This window comes from Cotesia glomerata, linkage group LG5 (genome assembly GCF_020080835.1).
Source record: "Cotesia glomerata isolate CgM1 linkage group LG5, MPM_Cglom_v2.3, whole genome shotgun sequence".
NCBI classification, from domain to species: Eukaryota; Metazoa; Arthropoda; class Insecta; order Hymenoptera; family Braconidae; genus Cotesia; species Cotesia glomerata.
In genome coordinates, this window is record NC_058162.1 from 27,472,627 (window position 1) to 27,487,676 (window position 15,050).

The 15,050-nt window shown below is 29.9% G+C and overlaps 4 protein-coding genes across 4 annotated transcripts; 2 read left to right on the forward strand and 2 right to left on the reverse strand.

Moving 5' to 3' along the window:
• Positions 1-187: 187 nt before the first annotated feature.
• On the reverse strand, positions 188-1,029 carry LOC123266168 (MORN repeat-containing protein 3-like). Its single transcript, XM_044730197.1, has 3 exons — positions 935-1,029; positions 474-781; positions 188-409 (listed from the first exon to the last, which is right to left on the reverse strand). The coding sequence occupies exons 1-3, from the start codon at positions 1,027-1,029 to the stop codon at positions 210-212; spliced, it is 603 nt and encodes a 200-aa protein (XP_044586132.1). The 3' UTR covers positions 188-209.
• A 754-nt stretch (positions 1,030-1,783) lies between these two features.
• On the forward strand, positions 1,784-5,266 carry LOC123265238 (tyramine beta-hydroxylase). Its single transcript, XM_044728896.1, has 9 exons — positions 1,784-2,001; positions 2,062-2,215; positions 2,273-2,425; positions 2,773-3,026; positions 3,086-3,239; positions 3,322-3,585; positions 3,805-4,035; positions 4,315-4,618; positions 4,738-5,266. Exons 1-9 carry the CDS (start codon positions 1,895-1,897, stop codon positions 4,857-4,859), a joined length of 1,743 nt encoding a protein of 580 aa, XP_044584831.1. The 5' UTR covers positions 1,784-1,894; the 3' UTR covers positions 4,860-5,266.
• A 599-nt stretch (positions 5,267-5,865) lies between these two features.
• On the reverse strand, positions 5,866-10,702 carry LOC123265235 (active breakpoint cluster region-related protein). Its single transcript, XM_044728892.1, has 4 exons — positions 10,069-10,702; positions 7,164-9,829; positions 6,931-7,102; positions 5,866-6,380 (listed from the first exon to the last, which is right to left on the reverse strand). The coding sequence occupies exons 1-4, from the start codon at positions 10,180-10,182 to the stop codon at positions 5,952-5,954; spliced, it is 3,381 nt and encodes a 1,126-aa protein (XP_044584827.1). The 5' UTR covers positions 10,183-10,702; the 3' UTR covers positions 5,866-5,951.
• A 371-nt stretch (positions 10,703-11,073) lies between these two features.
• On the forward strand, positions 11,074-14,974 carry LOC123265236 (armadillo repeat-containing protein 5). Its single transcript, XM_044728893.1, has 4 exons — positions 11,074-11,161; positions 11,269-11,819; positions 12,479-12,702; positions 12,764-14,974. The coding sequence occupies exons 2-4, from the start codon at positions 11,568-11,570 to the stop codon at positions 14,955-14,957; spliced, it is 2,670 nt and encodes an 889-aa protein (XP_044584828.1). The 5' UTR covers positions 11,074-11,161; positions 11,269-11,567; the 3' UTR covers positions 14,958-14,974.
• The last annotated feature ends 76 nt before the right edge of the window (positions 14,975-15,050 follow it).

Consider the following 15,050-nt stretch of genomic DNA (forward strand, 5'->3'; position numbering starts at 1 on the left):
TTCTATTTCTTCAGAAATAGCCAGAAAGCCAAACAATGACAGTAATTTTAGGTTAGTTTTTCAAAAACAATAAAAATAACCTAACCTCTGAGAAAGTAATGATTTGTTAAGAGTTGAGACTGGTTTTACAAATATATGAATCTCATAAAATAAAACAATTTAAAATGATGAAGAAAAATTTTTATGACATTAGTAACGCGAATTAATTACTAAATTACCAATTTGGGAATCGGATACGGCGAAGGTTGAAGCGCTGATTGACGCCAGTAAATATCTTCAATAGTGCTACTTGCACAAGTGTCATTAATCCAGTATCCTTTTTGCATTTGTCCCGTTTTAAAGTGATAGAATATTCCGTCGCCATGTTTTCTTCCTTGGATGAATTTTCCCTGGTACCGGTTCCCGTTATCTGAAAGAAGAATATACAAATTAGCAATGAAAGTAACCTATAAATATTTAGGATTATTTAAGACCTTTTATTATCATTCCGTCGCCGTGGTAAGAGCCATCTTTCCAGTTGCCTTGGTAAAAACTACCGTTTTTGTACCAAATTCTTCCAAATCCATGTTTTTTGTCCGCGAAGAAATCTCCCTCGTAGTAATAGTTGTTAGTCCAGAGCCCACCGAATCCTTGTTTCTTCCCGGAGACAAAACTCCCGTTGTAATACTTATCTGAGAATCCGTTTTTGTAAATTTTTAATATAACCCCAAAGCCGTGCGGTTTGTTTGACAATGATTGGCCTTCGTATTGCAAATAATAAGACTTGGACTTGGTTGGTTTTCTAATTAAAATTTTTATAATAAAGTTAGTTAAATATATTAATTATTTCATTATTATAGATAGAATAATCAATTATAAATTATGTATATTAATATTTAATAATTTTAAAATGTAATTTTGAATTGTAAGAAAAATAAATAATAATTTTAAGTACTTAATCAATTTTATCCATTTTAATATTTCTATACCAACACTCTTTTCAGATTTTAGTTTTCCATTTATTAAAATTTTAGATTCTTCAAAAGCCATGAAGAAATATAAAATTATTAAATTAAGAATATTATAAGCGATTTATTATAAATTTTAGGTTTAAAACTGACAAATGAATAATTTAATATAATCTTGACACTTTTATTAGTTCAATTTATAAAGATTGATCGCTTACGGCAACATCAGCTCATCAATTTATTATTAATTATTTCTTCACTCTATTTTTTTTTATTTAATAATTTTTATTAATTAAAAAAAATAATTTGATAATAATAATAATAATAATGATGATGATAATATTAAGAGGAATTTTAATATTGCTTTTGGTGTCAAGATCGACATTCTTTAGGTCCCCTTTAGCACTATACTAAATACCAAATAGAGAAGGAATTTAATATTATTCTCCGTCATCTCGTGGTTCGCATACTTTTATCAGGCTCTACTTCAATTCTATTATTCAATATTCTTCTATTTTTATACCAAAATCATCCTATTAATTCAAAATAAATAAATAAATAAATAAATAAATAATAGTATAACATATAAATTTATTTCAACTATTTTTAATTTACAAATCAAATATTTATTTCAATTTAATTTAAAATTAAAATTTATTAAGATAAATAAAAAAATTAATTATTTATTCAATAAATAATATCTTTATAATTTATTATTTGTAATAAATATATTTGATGTGTAAAAAAAGGATGCATAAGAAAAGAAGAAATTTCTATTTAAGATATACGAGCTTGCGCGTGCTCTTTATTTCTTCAACCCTCCGAGTGTGCGCTTTTAGATGTGCGGCAATTTTTATAATTTTTTACTCTAATAAATATCAAACCGTCTTGTCAACTCCTCGGATTAACATCTAAATTCTAGTGGTCAGTGGATAATAAAATTTGCCATGAAATTAATTATTTTATTTATATTTATCGGGTCAAGCTTTGCGTACAGAAATGATTTATCCGTTCACTCGTTAGCACTTGGATCACAATCAACTTTATACTGGAGGTATTGTAATTTTTAATATTTTATTTTTAATAAAATTAAATTAATATTTTTTAAAACTAGAGTCGACCCAACAAAGGAGATTATTCAATTTGAAATTCATTACACGGGTGAAGAAAGTGGATGGTTTGCAGTAGGATTTTCAAATCGTGGAGAATTAACACCGGCTGATTATTGTGTTTTGTGGATTGATTGGCATCTTAAAGTTCACTTTCAAGTAATTTTAACATAGTAATAATTTATTTTGTATATTATTAATAATTAAATGTTGCAGGATGCATGGGCGAATAATAAAGGGATAATTGAAGTTGACAGCTATCAAGATTGCAATGATTTTGCTTGGAAGCGATCAATTCTTAGTAATATGACTAAGTTTTCTTTTACTCGTAAATTAGACACATGCGATGAACGTGATTATATTATTGAGGTAATTACTCGTAATTTTTTATAAGTATTAAATTAATATAAAAAAATATTGTAAAAAATTTTACATAGAAATTTAAAAAAGTTATTAATGCAAAATTTTTTTAATGAAAATTAGCGGATAATTATTTTTAAAATTTATAACAAATTAATTATTACAAAAAAAAAAAATTGACATGTAAAAAAAAATTTTGAATGCAATTTTTTAAATAAAATTATAAAATGCTCACCTGCTAATTTTAATATTATTTTAGTATAATAATTAATTTTTTTAGTTCAAGAATATTTAATTAATTATTTTTTTTAGTGTTTATAAATAATTAATAAAATAAAATTATTTATATATTTTAGAGAGGAACCACTCACATTGTTTGGTCTAAAGGTACCGGACCACTTTCAAATCTTAATGGATTAAATATTATAACCAACGCAATTTCTTCGGGAATGTCACGGACTGAATTACTTCGTACAGTTTCTCATAAACGGCCCGAATTTCCCTCAGATACTTGGAAGTATCAATTACTAGCTGATCATGTAAATGTTCCTCAAGTTGAAACAACTTACTGGTGCCGAGTTGAGAAACTTCCGGAAGCTCTAAGACAAAAGTTTGTTATTTATTATCCTTAATGTGATAATTTAATATTAATAAATTAAAAATTAATAGGCACCATGTTTTACAATTTGGACCAGTTATACAACCTGGTAATGAACATCTAGTCCATCATATGGAAGTATTTCACTGTGCTGGAGCATCTGAAGCTAATATACCTCTGTATAATGGTCCTTGTGATGCTGCTGATCGTCCCCAAGCAACTCAGGTTTTAATCATTATCAATTCTATTAAAAAAAAAAAAAAAAAAAAAAAAAAAAACTAAAATTAATTTATTTATTATTCTGTAGATTTGTAAAAAAGTATTAGCCGCATGGGCAATGGGCGCTGATGCATTCGTGTATCCCAAAGAAGCTGGTCTGTCAGTCGGCGGTAAATCATTCAATCAATATATTATGCTTGAGGTGCATTACAATAATCCAGAGCGTATTAAAAATAAAGTCGACTCTTCGGGGATTGAATTTTATTTTACTAAAACTCTGAGAAAGTATGACGCCGGTGTGATAGAACTTGGCCTTGAGTATACTGATAAAATGGCAATACCACCTCATCAAGTAATTTAAATTTTTGATACATTTATTAAATTAGAATAAGAAAAATATTTTTTAAAAATTGTACTTAAAGTTTTCCAAGTTTTTTACAAAAGAAATTTTATTTTTATTTTTATGTGATAATTTTGTCAATAAAAAAAATTATAAAAATTTTTAAATGTCGGTTAACTTAATTTTTATTGTAATTTTTGATTAATTAATTAAAATTTTTTTATACTGTAGGAATTATTTGAATTATCTGGACATTGTGTAACAGAGTGTACTGGTATTGGGTTACCACAAAATGGAATTTATGTATTTGGATCACAATTACATACTCATCTTACTGGTACGACTGTACGTACACGACATATACGTAATGGCAATGAATTATCACCGCTTAATTATGATAATCATTATTCAACTCATTTTCAAGAAATAAGATTACTTCCTGAACCAGTACATATTTTACCGGTATTATTATTATTATTATTATTATTATTATTATTATTATTATTATTATTATTATTATTATTAATGTTATTATTATCATTTTTAAAATTCAATCAATTAAAAAAAATTATAATAATGATTTTTGAAGATCAAAGATTATTATTATTATTATTAATGTTATTATTGTCATTATTACAATTCAATTATTAAAAAAATGATAATAAAATATAATCTTTAATTTTTTAAAATTATTATTATTAAAAACTTAAACAATATCTAAAAAAAAAATAATTTTAACAGGGTGATTCATTGATAACAACTTGTACTTATAATACAATGGAAAGAAATAATGTTACACTAGGTGGTTTTGCTATTTCCGATGAAATGTGCGTCAATTACATCCATTACTACCCAAATACAAGATTAGAAGTTTGTAAAAGCGCAATAAGCGATGATGCATTACGAACTTACTTTAGATACATGCGAGAATGGGAAAATCAAGATACAGATTTTGACACCGCTGTATCAAAAAGCTATCAAAATATTGAATGGACTAAATTAAGAGTTGCAGCTTTGCACGATCTCTATCAAGCAGCACCACTTGGTAAATTTATCTATATTTTTAAATATAGATAATTTATTTTGTAAAGCTCTTAAGGAGTAATGGCTTCAGGGCCTAAAATTTTAATAAATAAATAAAATAAAATAAAATAATTATTATAGGTATGCAGTGCAATGGATCTGACGGTTCTCGGTTACCAGGGCTTTGGAATAATGTTGCTGCTACTCAAGTTAAATTACCGCTTGCTCCTCCCGCAAGAGATTGCCACTTAATTAATCAATAATAATTACATTATTAAAAACTTTACAGTATTAAATTAATATTATCAGTGTTAATGAATTATTGAATATAAATATATAACAAAAAAATAATAATGATAGTACATTTATTGCGGTGTTACAATTACAATAATAAATGAACATATATGAAACAAAAATGACAATATTTTATTAAAATTAAACAATTATAAAAAAAATCGAGATGATTGATTACAATAAAAACATTTACAAAAAGTACCAGCCAACAACTGGACTTAATAATTATAAGTGAAATAATTAAATGTGAATCAATATTACTTTATAGAAATACTATGTATAGGATATATAATACATATGTCCGTCTTTAATGGACGGTTAACTTGCTCCACCAAAGCCTCTTATATTATTTAATAATATATGTATAAATTTATTATATTATTCTTTTTTATCCATATTAAAAAAATTATTATTTATCCTAAAATTAAATGCTATTATTTTATTTGGCCAATATCTCACTAATTTCTTATTTATTTTTTGCTATAAGTCACCACGTGAATTTATTTTTTTTTACTTTTCAAAATTAGTATTTAAAAAATTAAAAAACATTTAACTTTAGGATAATTTTGTCACAAAATTTTAAATATTATTGGCACTATATCTAAAATTTTTTGAAAATAGTTACTCGAAATTTATTAGTGTAAAAATACAAGTTTATATGTATATATATTATAAAAAAATTTATAATTGATACAATGGTTAATTTTCAGGAAAAAAAAAAAAAAAAAAAAAAAAAACATTACAGTACTGGCTTATCAGTCTCTTACCTAATAATGTTCATACATAATATATATATTAAGCATTCGATTAAACGCTGATATATATTTTTTATATAATATATTTATAAGTAAGTATATAAGTATAATATAATAAATATTTATATAAAAAGAAGCCTATGATTATTTAAAAAAAAAAATATAAGCATGTTGCATGCTCGTCACTGGTCTTAAAATTTTTTTTTCAAGTACACTTGACATTATTTTTTATTGACATAGTTTATATTAAAATAGTGTATGAATAATTTAAAAATGAATGTGTTGATTTATAGAACAACGACTAGATTAAAGCGATTGATTGTTTTCCCGCGGGACAATGCTGTTTTGTTGCAAAAAATAATATAGTATTCCTGCTTGCGCCATCACGTCGACGGTACCCGCGGCCAGAGGATCCCGGCTCTTGGGATCATTCCGTGAGTTGTTGGTACCGGGACGCAAAAGTGTTGGTCCAAAAACAGTCGCTAAATTATGCAATGACATTTTATTTTGTGCCTCATTTTTATTTACTCGTTTCAGGTGAGCCAGTAGGAAATCAATCACCGCCTTGTTCACGGACGGTAAATTATCATAGACCCGGCGCAGTGCTGATCCACGAGCCAGCTCGCCGGTCTGAAATGCCTCCAAAAATGCTGGATAAAGTGCATCGGTAAATAATGCTTCTGGCATTTCACGTAAATAAAGTTTCAAAACTCCTGTCACTGAATGAACGTCCACCTGTTTAAAAAATTAAAAAAATAATAATTTTTAGAACTGAATAATTTATAAATGACCTTGTATCTTGTGAACTATTGATATTTTTAAAAAAATAAGCTCGTCTTCACATTACACTCATCAAGACCTTTCATTTGAGTACCCACATCACTTTTTCATATATTTTATATATTTATATATATTATATATATATGTATATACGAAAAATATATCAAAAATGCATGTGGGTACTCAAATAAAAGCTCTTGATGAGTGTAATATCAAGATGAGCTTATATCTTTAAAAATGTTAATAATTAAGAAATTACCTTGTATCTTGTGAACTATTGACATTTTTAAAAATATAAGCTCATCCCGACATTATACTCATCGAGACCTTTCATTTGAATACCCACATCAATTTTTCATATATTTTATATATTTATATATATTATATATATATGTATATATGAAAAATATATAAAAAATGCATGTGGGTACTCAAATGAAAGCTCTTGATGACTGTAACATCAAAATGAGATTATATTGTTTATAATAATTAAATCAATACTCACTTCTTTTAAAAGTTGTTCAGCTTCATAAGAATTACTTTCAAATGACTTCCGCAACTTCGTTACATCTGAAGCTGAACCAGACACACGATAAAGTCCAACTTCATTCATACCACGTCGTTCAACTTCTCTAACACAAGCTGTTATAATAAATGGTACATCCCGTTTTTCTCTCCTAAAAAAAAATAATTAATAAATATTAACAATACAAAAAAGAATTAATTAATAAAACTTACTTGCAGACTTGTTGAATTTTCCCCCCAAAAAGCCCTTGAGGCTTCGCCGAAGGAACCCGCCTTAAAGTAACTTCCGAGGGAACAAACTTCAATTCAACATCTAAACTCGTAGGTCCAAGATTGAGCGACCTTTCAATATGATCTGACTGCAGCCAAGAACGACTCAAGCGTTGTGTGCACTTACCTCTGAGCACAGATTTTCCAGCGCACTCTTCGTAGAGTAAAATTCTAAGATTTTGACTGCCCTCAAGCTCGACGACAAAAGTTTCTCCCCAGGTAGGAGCTTGTCCACGAACAACGCGGCTTTTAGCTCTTTTAAAGTAGTGTCCGTAGCTATCAACCTCAACGACAATGTAAACTTCTCCAGGTCTGTCCAACCCAGGAGGAGTCAATCCCAGCAGCGTAAGATGCAAGTCACCAAGGAGCAAGCTTTCATCGCGACCAGATCGCATTAAATAGCTTCCCATGTCGGTCTGCAAATAAGTACGACAAGCGGTGACCCAAGCTTGCAGCTCGTACATAGACAGTGGTAATGACCCTGGCGGTTGTCCTCCTTGTTGAAGCGCTTCCACAGCTTCAATCCATTGCGACCGTTCAAATTCGCTGGACAAAAAGAAACTGTAGCAGTTTATTTGTCCGCGGTTTTGATTTTTATGCGAAACTCTCAGCAGTAAATTCGGAGATGCAAGAACTAATTGAGCTTCTAATTCAGCCAATTTTTTTCTATTTTTTTCAGAGCACCTACCAAGCCGATTTTTCTTCTCATCATTGCGCTCTTCCCACAAAATTTGATCCCTGACAGTGCAAGCTTGAGACCTCAGCGCGACAACATTAGCCGGGCTGGCTTCTCGCGGCTCCACACCGTCTTCCATAACAACAGCATCTCCAACAGGAACGTACCACTTTAATTCAAAGGTAAATTTATCTCTGCCAGACGCTTTGTACTTTGCACAAGCAATAACATCATTGAATAAAAATAAATGTCTCAGTTTGCGATGTCCATCAGAAACTTCAACAATAAATGAATTTTTAACTAATCTTCTTTGCGCGCGATCATGACTTGGAAACATTGACTTCGTTTGGATTATATTAAACTCGTCTAAAAAATGTCTTGTCATAGCAAGCGCTTCCGACAGTGGAATATGATCAGCATGACTTGTAGGAGTGTGCTTTAACAGATCATGCAATACTAGTGCGTTTTTTTGTACTCTAGCAACAGGTTTGTGCAACAAATCTTCCAGTGATAATCCAGGACCCTTTGGATTGCCGCGTAATCTTATGTCACGTGTTATATCGCCAAATTGAGCTGAATTTGTTGAGCATCTCCGTACAGTGTCAGTAGCTCGAGCATAATTGTGTAAAAATGCTCCATAGAGATTAATATTGCTCGCCATTGACTTAAATTGCTCACCAATAGACGTTTTAGCGTCCCAGGTGTCAAGCTTACCGCGCAATTCATCTAAAAAATTCTTATGAAGAGCATGAAGCTCCGGAATTTTGTAAAACATCGTGCCGAATTCTTCTTCGGAGATCACCGGCTGAGAAGTTGTCAAAGTAGCGCGGATTGCTTTCATATACTGGAGCATAACCGTGAGACACTCGACATAAACTGTCTCGCTTTCGACAACTGAGTTGACAATGCATTTAATCATTGATAATCTATCATCCTCGTGGTCTTTGATTTGTCTTCTTGGAGTTGTCGGGGTTGGAGACTCAAGACTGCCTTCACTCAAGCTAAGCGGCTCAGCGTCACTGCTTCCAGTTTCATTGTCAGTGCTTAAAGCACGCAAAAGTATCGGAGGAGCTGTGTTAGATGCACCTTCTTCATCCTCGCTGTCTATCGCGACTCTGTGCTGGATAAAATAATCAATATTGACATAATTACTACGATTTCCCGGAGAATCTGGCAGTGAGGGAGGTCGTCTTGCATTGCGATCGTTTGAAATAATTGGAATCCGTGCGTCAATGTAAACGTACTCTCCAGTTTGATCCAAAGCCACTGAATCATAATAAGGCTCTTCTTCAGAAGCCTCTGCGTCACCGTCCTCAGCGTCATCGCTGTTTTTTGTTGCTTTTTTTTCATTTAAATCCTCATTATTATTTATATTATTGCTGTTATTATTATTGTTTTTATTTATGTTTTTATTTTTGTTATTATTGTTGTTGTTGTTGTTGTTATTATTGTTATTGTTGATGTTATTACTACTCATACTACTGCCACTGCAACTGCTGTTGTTGTTGTCCTTTTTGGTGCTACCAGTAACTTCAATAACAGTGACATAATTACTGGGAATGTCCGGATCACTATTCCTTCTGACAGCTGATTCATCAGCTGTTTTAATTGGGCTCTTTGGAATCTCACTCTTGGGACGTCGAGAAGAGTTCAGTGAGGAGCTTAATTCAGAAACACATTTGTCTTGTAATTTACTTATGTCCTTACGAACTGGCAGTGAAGGGGGTGACTTAGTCACGGCCTGACTACTCTCTTCACCTTCATTTTCACTTATTTTCTGACACCGCTGGGTTTTAGCTCCCGCTGTTGGTGACACATTTACCGAACTAGAATTTGCAGCCAATTTTCTGTGATGTTCAACATCAGCAAGCAATCTCTCTAAATATTCAACATAAAATTCTTCCTTTTCAAGTTCTTCTCTCAGCGTTGCAACCTATTTAATCAATCATTCATTAATAATTAGTCTCTATTAATAGAAAATTATAATAAATCAATAGTCAATATTTGATGAAAATTAATTTAACAGATATTTAATAATTTAAAGAATTTTTATTTAGAAAATTTAATAAATTTAAAATGCAATTTAAAAAAAAAAAAAATTAAAAAATGGTCAAGTGACAGCTAGCTTTAATATCATCAATATTTGACCTAATAAATTATAATAATAAATACCTTTTGTTTGTGTTTTATTAAATTAGCACGTACATCTTCTTCCCAAGCAGCAGGTAATGCACTGTCGGGAAATCTTTCCACCCACACACGTTGAAAATCACCAAAGACACTCATCTTTATATCAAAATAATCTTACAATTATTTTTATCATAAAAACATTTTTCACTGAACTTTTCAACACTTTAGTTACAAAAAATATATTTTTATTTATTGATATGATTGTTTTTATTATTATTTTTATTATTATCAGTCCAATAGAATAATAAAAATAAAAAAATTAATTTTTTATTATTAAGGGCGGTTACACTGGTTGACTCTGCGGTACTTTAATTAAATTATCTTTCAACTTGCAAATGTCTTATCTCCTAGTGTTGCTGATGTCTCACTGTATCTAATGTCCGTGTATTAAAATATGTATAAAAGAATACTTGGTCTACATACATGGAGTACATAGGATGCAATAAACTGTTTAACCGCATATATACTTATGTGCAACACACAAAAGATGATAATATACAGGAAAAGAAAAGTTATTTTACTCTACATCCTCTCTTTCTTATTCTTTATATATTTTTATATTTTTCTACACACTCTACATACACTTCATACACTGCACATCACTATTAACATATATGTAATATATATCCTAGTGATTACAGCGCTCGTTCTTCTGTGTGGTTGTCGTCTCAATTAAATTTGTTATAAAATTTAAACTCAAATTTTTTATGAAACTAAATATTAGCCGAGAGCAAAAAATTTATATTTTTTTTTTTATTAATTGAATTAGCAATAAAAAAATATTTTTAAAAAATTCCACGTATAGTTTTTCAATTTTAATAAAAAAAAATTATAAAAATTGTCAGCTGTCTGCTAATTTTATTTTCATAAATTTTTTAATTTTAATTGTTGTAATAAAAAATAAACAAAATTAATAAAAAAAATTTAATAACTACGACAGATAATAAATTTTTTAAGAAACCTACATTACCTAGAAAATTTTTTTTGTGACGTGTGTGATGAATACATTATTATGATCGACTGGTTTGATCAGCTGATACTTACTATAGTATATACACATTTACAAGGACCAAAGGTATGTAAATTTATATATATTTATTTAATTATAAAATTACTTTGAAGAAAAAGTAAAGTAACTTAAAATTTTGAGAACTTTTACTAAAAATTGTTTTTTATTTTTAGAAATCTGATTATCAATCTTCAAATCAGCTAAAATTCATGAAAATTAAACAGTGGAGGGGGTAAAATCTGCTCACCAAACTGTAGACAATTTTCGTAATTCCTGATTTTGATAATAATAATAGTAATAATATCTACAGCAATACTATCAATAAAAATAATAATATTATTATTATTATTATTATTACTAATGTATATAGACAAAGCCATGAAATGAAGAATTTAAAATGGATTGCTTCTTTTGATCGATTGTCAAATTCAATATGATGTAAATAGTTATTGATGATATTATTGTCGACATAATGTCCCGAAAAAGCAATAATAATTTATCAATTGTCGTAGAATTATCTCGACACATTGAAACAGGTTCTAAGACGGGAATTATCACTTGTCTTACGACCGTTAAAAATGAGTCTAAAATATTTGAGCTTTTTATTGCCGATAAAGGCTTAGATATTGTTATTAAATTATTAAAGTATCAAAGCTCTAAAGTACTGGACATTGCTCTAAGTATATTAGCAAATGCATTTCTCAGAGCAAGTGTAAGAGAACAGGTAAATTATTTTTAATTTATATTTCTTTATTAAATTTTAATTATTTACTAACAACCTCGCAGTCACTATGTGACTGTCGTGACTTGTGAACTAAAAACAAATAAAATTTTGTTTTTTTAAATAATTACTTTTGTGAAATTGCACTGTAATTTTTTAAATATTGACGTTTTTTAAGGTATAAGCTCATCCTGATGTTATATTCATCAATAGCTTTCATTTGAGTACCCACATCAATTTTTGATATATTTTTCATATATACATATATATATAAATATATAAAATATATGAAAAATTGATGTGGGTATTCAAATGAAAGGTCTCGATGTGTGTAAAGTCGGGATGAGCTTATATCTTCAAAATTGTCAATAGTTCACAAGATACAAGGTCATTTCTTAATTATTGATATTTTTAAAGATATAAGCTCATCTTGATGTTACACTCATCAAGAGCTTTCATTTAACTACCCACATGCATTTTTGATATATATTTCATATATACAAATATATGAAATATATGAAAAATTGATGTGGATATTCAAATGAAAGGTCTCGATGAGTGTAACATCAAAATGAGCTTATATCTTTAAAAATGTCAATAATTTACAAGATACAAGGTAATTTATTAATTATGTATCTAATTACTTATCATCATATCAACAGGTACACGAGACATCAATTGCCAACAACGTAGTATGGATAATAAAAAATTTAAGTCCTGGCTTGACTCTTCACTGCAGAGCTTGCCGACTTATTGGTAACATGTCAGATTCAAAACGTCACACAAAAGCGCTTTGTGAAGCTGGTGTTATTGTAGCGCTCAAAGGAATTATTCTCGATACTAAAACAAGTACTCCAACATTATTAATGTCTATACGCGCTTTAAGGTGAGTAAAATATTTTATTTACAAAAAACAATGATAATAATTTTATTCTTCTTCAATTTAGAAATATTTGGAATATAAATGAAGAAAGTCACGCAGAAATTCTGGATCTAAATTTAGTAAAAGCTGTAACAGACATCTTAATAAGTTCAAAGTCCAAACAATCAGACTCTTCAAACTCAACAAAATACAAAGATATAATAGAGACGTGTTTGAAAGCACTGCGTTCTTTTTCCGACACGTCAAACTCGAGATCAGGCGAGCAGATGCGAGGAAAAGATTTGCGAGGATACCAATGTATTGTTGAGCTGTGCAAAACTAACAGCAGAATAGCCTTTCAATTATTGTACAAACTCTGCCGTATTGCTAATCATAGACCAGCATTGGGTTCAATTGGCGTTGTCGAATGTATAATTGACTTTTTAAAATTAAAAACAAATTCGACAACTTCTTTTAGACGAGAATTGATAGCGAGTTTTTGTTTACTTTCCCGTGAAGCGGTCAACAGACTGAGAATAAGAGAGGAAGGAGGGCTTGAATTGATGTTAAATTTATTAGCAGACAGTGATAATGAAATTTACCACCCGGCATTGTTGCATGCTCTTACTCAATTTCTTTACGATGAAAATAGTATATTAATAATGATTAAAAATGGAATTGTCGGTGTCTTAACAGACAGATTGAAGCGTATGATAATTGATCTGCAACTTGAAAGCAATAGTCCTGACAATACCAGTGAATCTAATTCAACTTCAAGAAAACGAAGAGCTAAATCACCTGCTTACAAACATAATAAAAGTGATAAGTACAATCGAACAAGCGGAAGGTTTAGCCTTGATTTTCCAATTCAGTGGAGCCCAAGCAGCGTTTGTTCATCAACATCATCTCCAACAAGTTCTCCATCCTTGCCTAATTATGATAATTACGATAATAATGAAAATCCAACTGATGAGGATAATTACAGCCCGGTTTGCAGCGACGATGAAGATTGGATTGAGGACAACAATAATGGGATCGAAGATGATTCTTTGAAGAGTATCTCCACTGCCTTGGGTAAAGATGAGATAGCTGATGATGATGAAATCGATGATCCAAATGATTTAGTAATGGAAACTCCAGAAGTTAATTTTTCTCACATGTGGACGCTTATTTTACTGGCTAAATTGGCGCTGCACAGTGATCCTATTGAAGGACTTGCAGACTCTGCGACGATACAAGCGCTCACTTCATACATGGAACTGTCGAAAAATCACCGAGCTCTTTCAATATTAAATAGAATACTCAAAAATCATGTTTACTTTCTTCCTTTATTACTCCAGGGGTTTGTATTTGAAGCACAGCTGCTGGATGATTCGCAAAATTATTTACAAATTTTGGGCAACGTCGCTGAGCAAGGAGGCGCCTTTGGCGAACTTGCTGCGACTCTTATCCGAGGTCAGGAAACTGATAAATACATTATTGCAGTGTCTGTACCCTTTCTTTTAAAATCAAGAGAAAAGCTTCGGTTGCTTCTTGATACTTACGGAGGACTTGATATTATATTTAAATTATTAACAGACCGCAATCATTTACTCAATGATAATTCGGTGCTGTCTATTTGTCAGTTGGCTAATAATCTTGGGATTGTGCCAGAAACTTTTGAGAAAGGTTTTACGATGAAAGACAATGAAAGCAATGAAAATCTACCAGTAGATAAAGATAATAAAAAAGTAATTAAAAATAATGTTACCTTCGAATTAGACGACGGAGGTACCGTTGACGCTTGTAGGCATTTATTGTGTCTAAAATCTCAAGTTTTTTCGGCAATGTTCAATGGAAATTTTTACGAAACAGGTAAAAAAAGAGTTAGGTTGCAAAATGTATCCAAAGGAGGCTTTATTGTCCTTTATTTGGCGGCAAGTGGTCATTTGTTTAGCAATATTGATAATGATGATGATGATAATAAAGTTAAAATAGAAAGTCTCTTAGACGCAGTGCTTCTTGCTGATCGTTTTTTGATGATTAATGAGCTGGATAAATTAACAGAGACGTCGTTAATGCGGATTAGTTATAGTAATTTAAATCGCGCCTGGAATTGGGCGCGGGACAATCACTGCAGTGAATTAAAAACTTACTGCGTTACTAATTTTCTAACTAAAAAATTATCTCGCGAGCACAGGCTTAGTGCATTTAATCATTTTATAGATGATAAAAATTTTATCGAATTTTTAGAGGAAATTAAAAAAATTGTAGTGTCACAATTATTGGATAGACAATAATTTAAATATTTATTTTATTTATTAGTAAATGCCGCTAACAATAATTTTGTAAAATTGATATTATTATTATTATAAAAAATTCATTTAAAATTG

Excerpts from the sequence above, each read along its gene's own strand:
- LOC123266168 (XM_044730197.1), bottom strand. The coding sequence starts at position 1,029 with ATGGCTTTTGAAGAATCTAAAATTTTAATAAATGGAAAACTAAAATCT. Across the intron at positions 782-934 it reads AAATGGATAAAATTGATTAA|AAAACCAACCAAGTCCAAGT; the intron begins GTACTTAAAATT and ends AATTTTAATTAG. Across the intron at positions 410-473 it reads CGACGGAATGATAATAAAAG|ATAACGGGAACCGGTACCAG; the intron begins GTCTTAAATAAT and ends TTCTTCTTTCAG.
- LOC123265238 (XM_044728896.1), top strand. The coding sequence starts at position 1,895 with ATGAAATTAATTATTTTATTTATATTTATCGGGTCAAGCTTTGCGTAC. Across the intron at positions 3,240-3,321 it reads ATCGTCCCCAAGCAACTCAG|ATTTGTAAAAAAGTATTAGC; the intron begins GTTTTAATCATT and ends ATTATTCTGTAG. Across the intron at positions 4,036-4,314 it reads AACCAGTACATATTTTACCG|GGTGATTCATTGATAACAAC; the intron begins GTATTATTATTA and ends TAATTTTAACAG.
- LOC123265235 (XM_044728892.1), bottom strand. The coding sequence starts at position 10,182 with ATGAGTGTCTTTGGTGATTTTCAACGTGTGTGGGTGGAAAGATTTCCC. Across the intron at positions 9,830-10,068 it reads TAATAAAACACAAACAAAAG|GTTGCAACGCTGAGAGAAGA; the intron begins GTATTTATTATT and ends TTGATTAAATAG. Across the intron at positions 6,381-6,930 it reads CTGAACAACTTTTAAAAGAA|GTGGACGTTCATTCAGTGAC; the intron begins GTGAGTATTGAT and ends TTTTTTAAACAG.
- LOC123265236 (XM_044728893.1), top strand. The coding sequence starts at position 11,568 with ATGTCCCGAAAAAGCAATAATAATTTATCAATTGTCGTAGAATTATCT. Across the intron at positions 11,820-12,478 it reads GAGCAAGTGTAAGAGAACAG|GTACACGAGACATCAATTGC; the intron begins GTAAATTATTTT and ends TCATATCAACAG. Across the intron at positions 12,703-12,763 it reads ATGTCTATACGCGCTTTAAG|AAATATTTGGAATATAAATG; the intron begins GTGAGTAAAATA and ends TCTTCAATTTAG.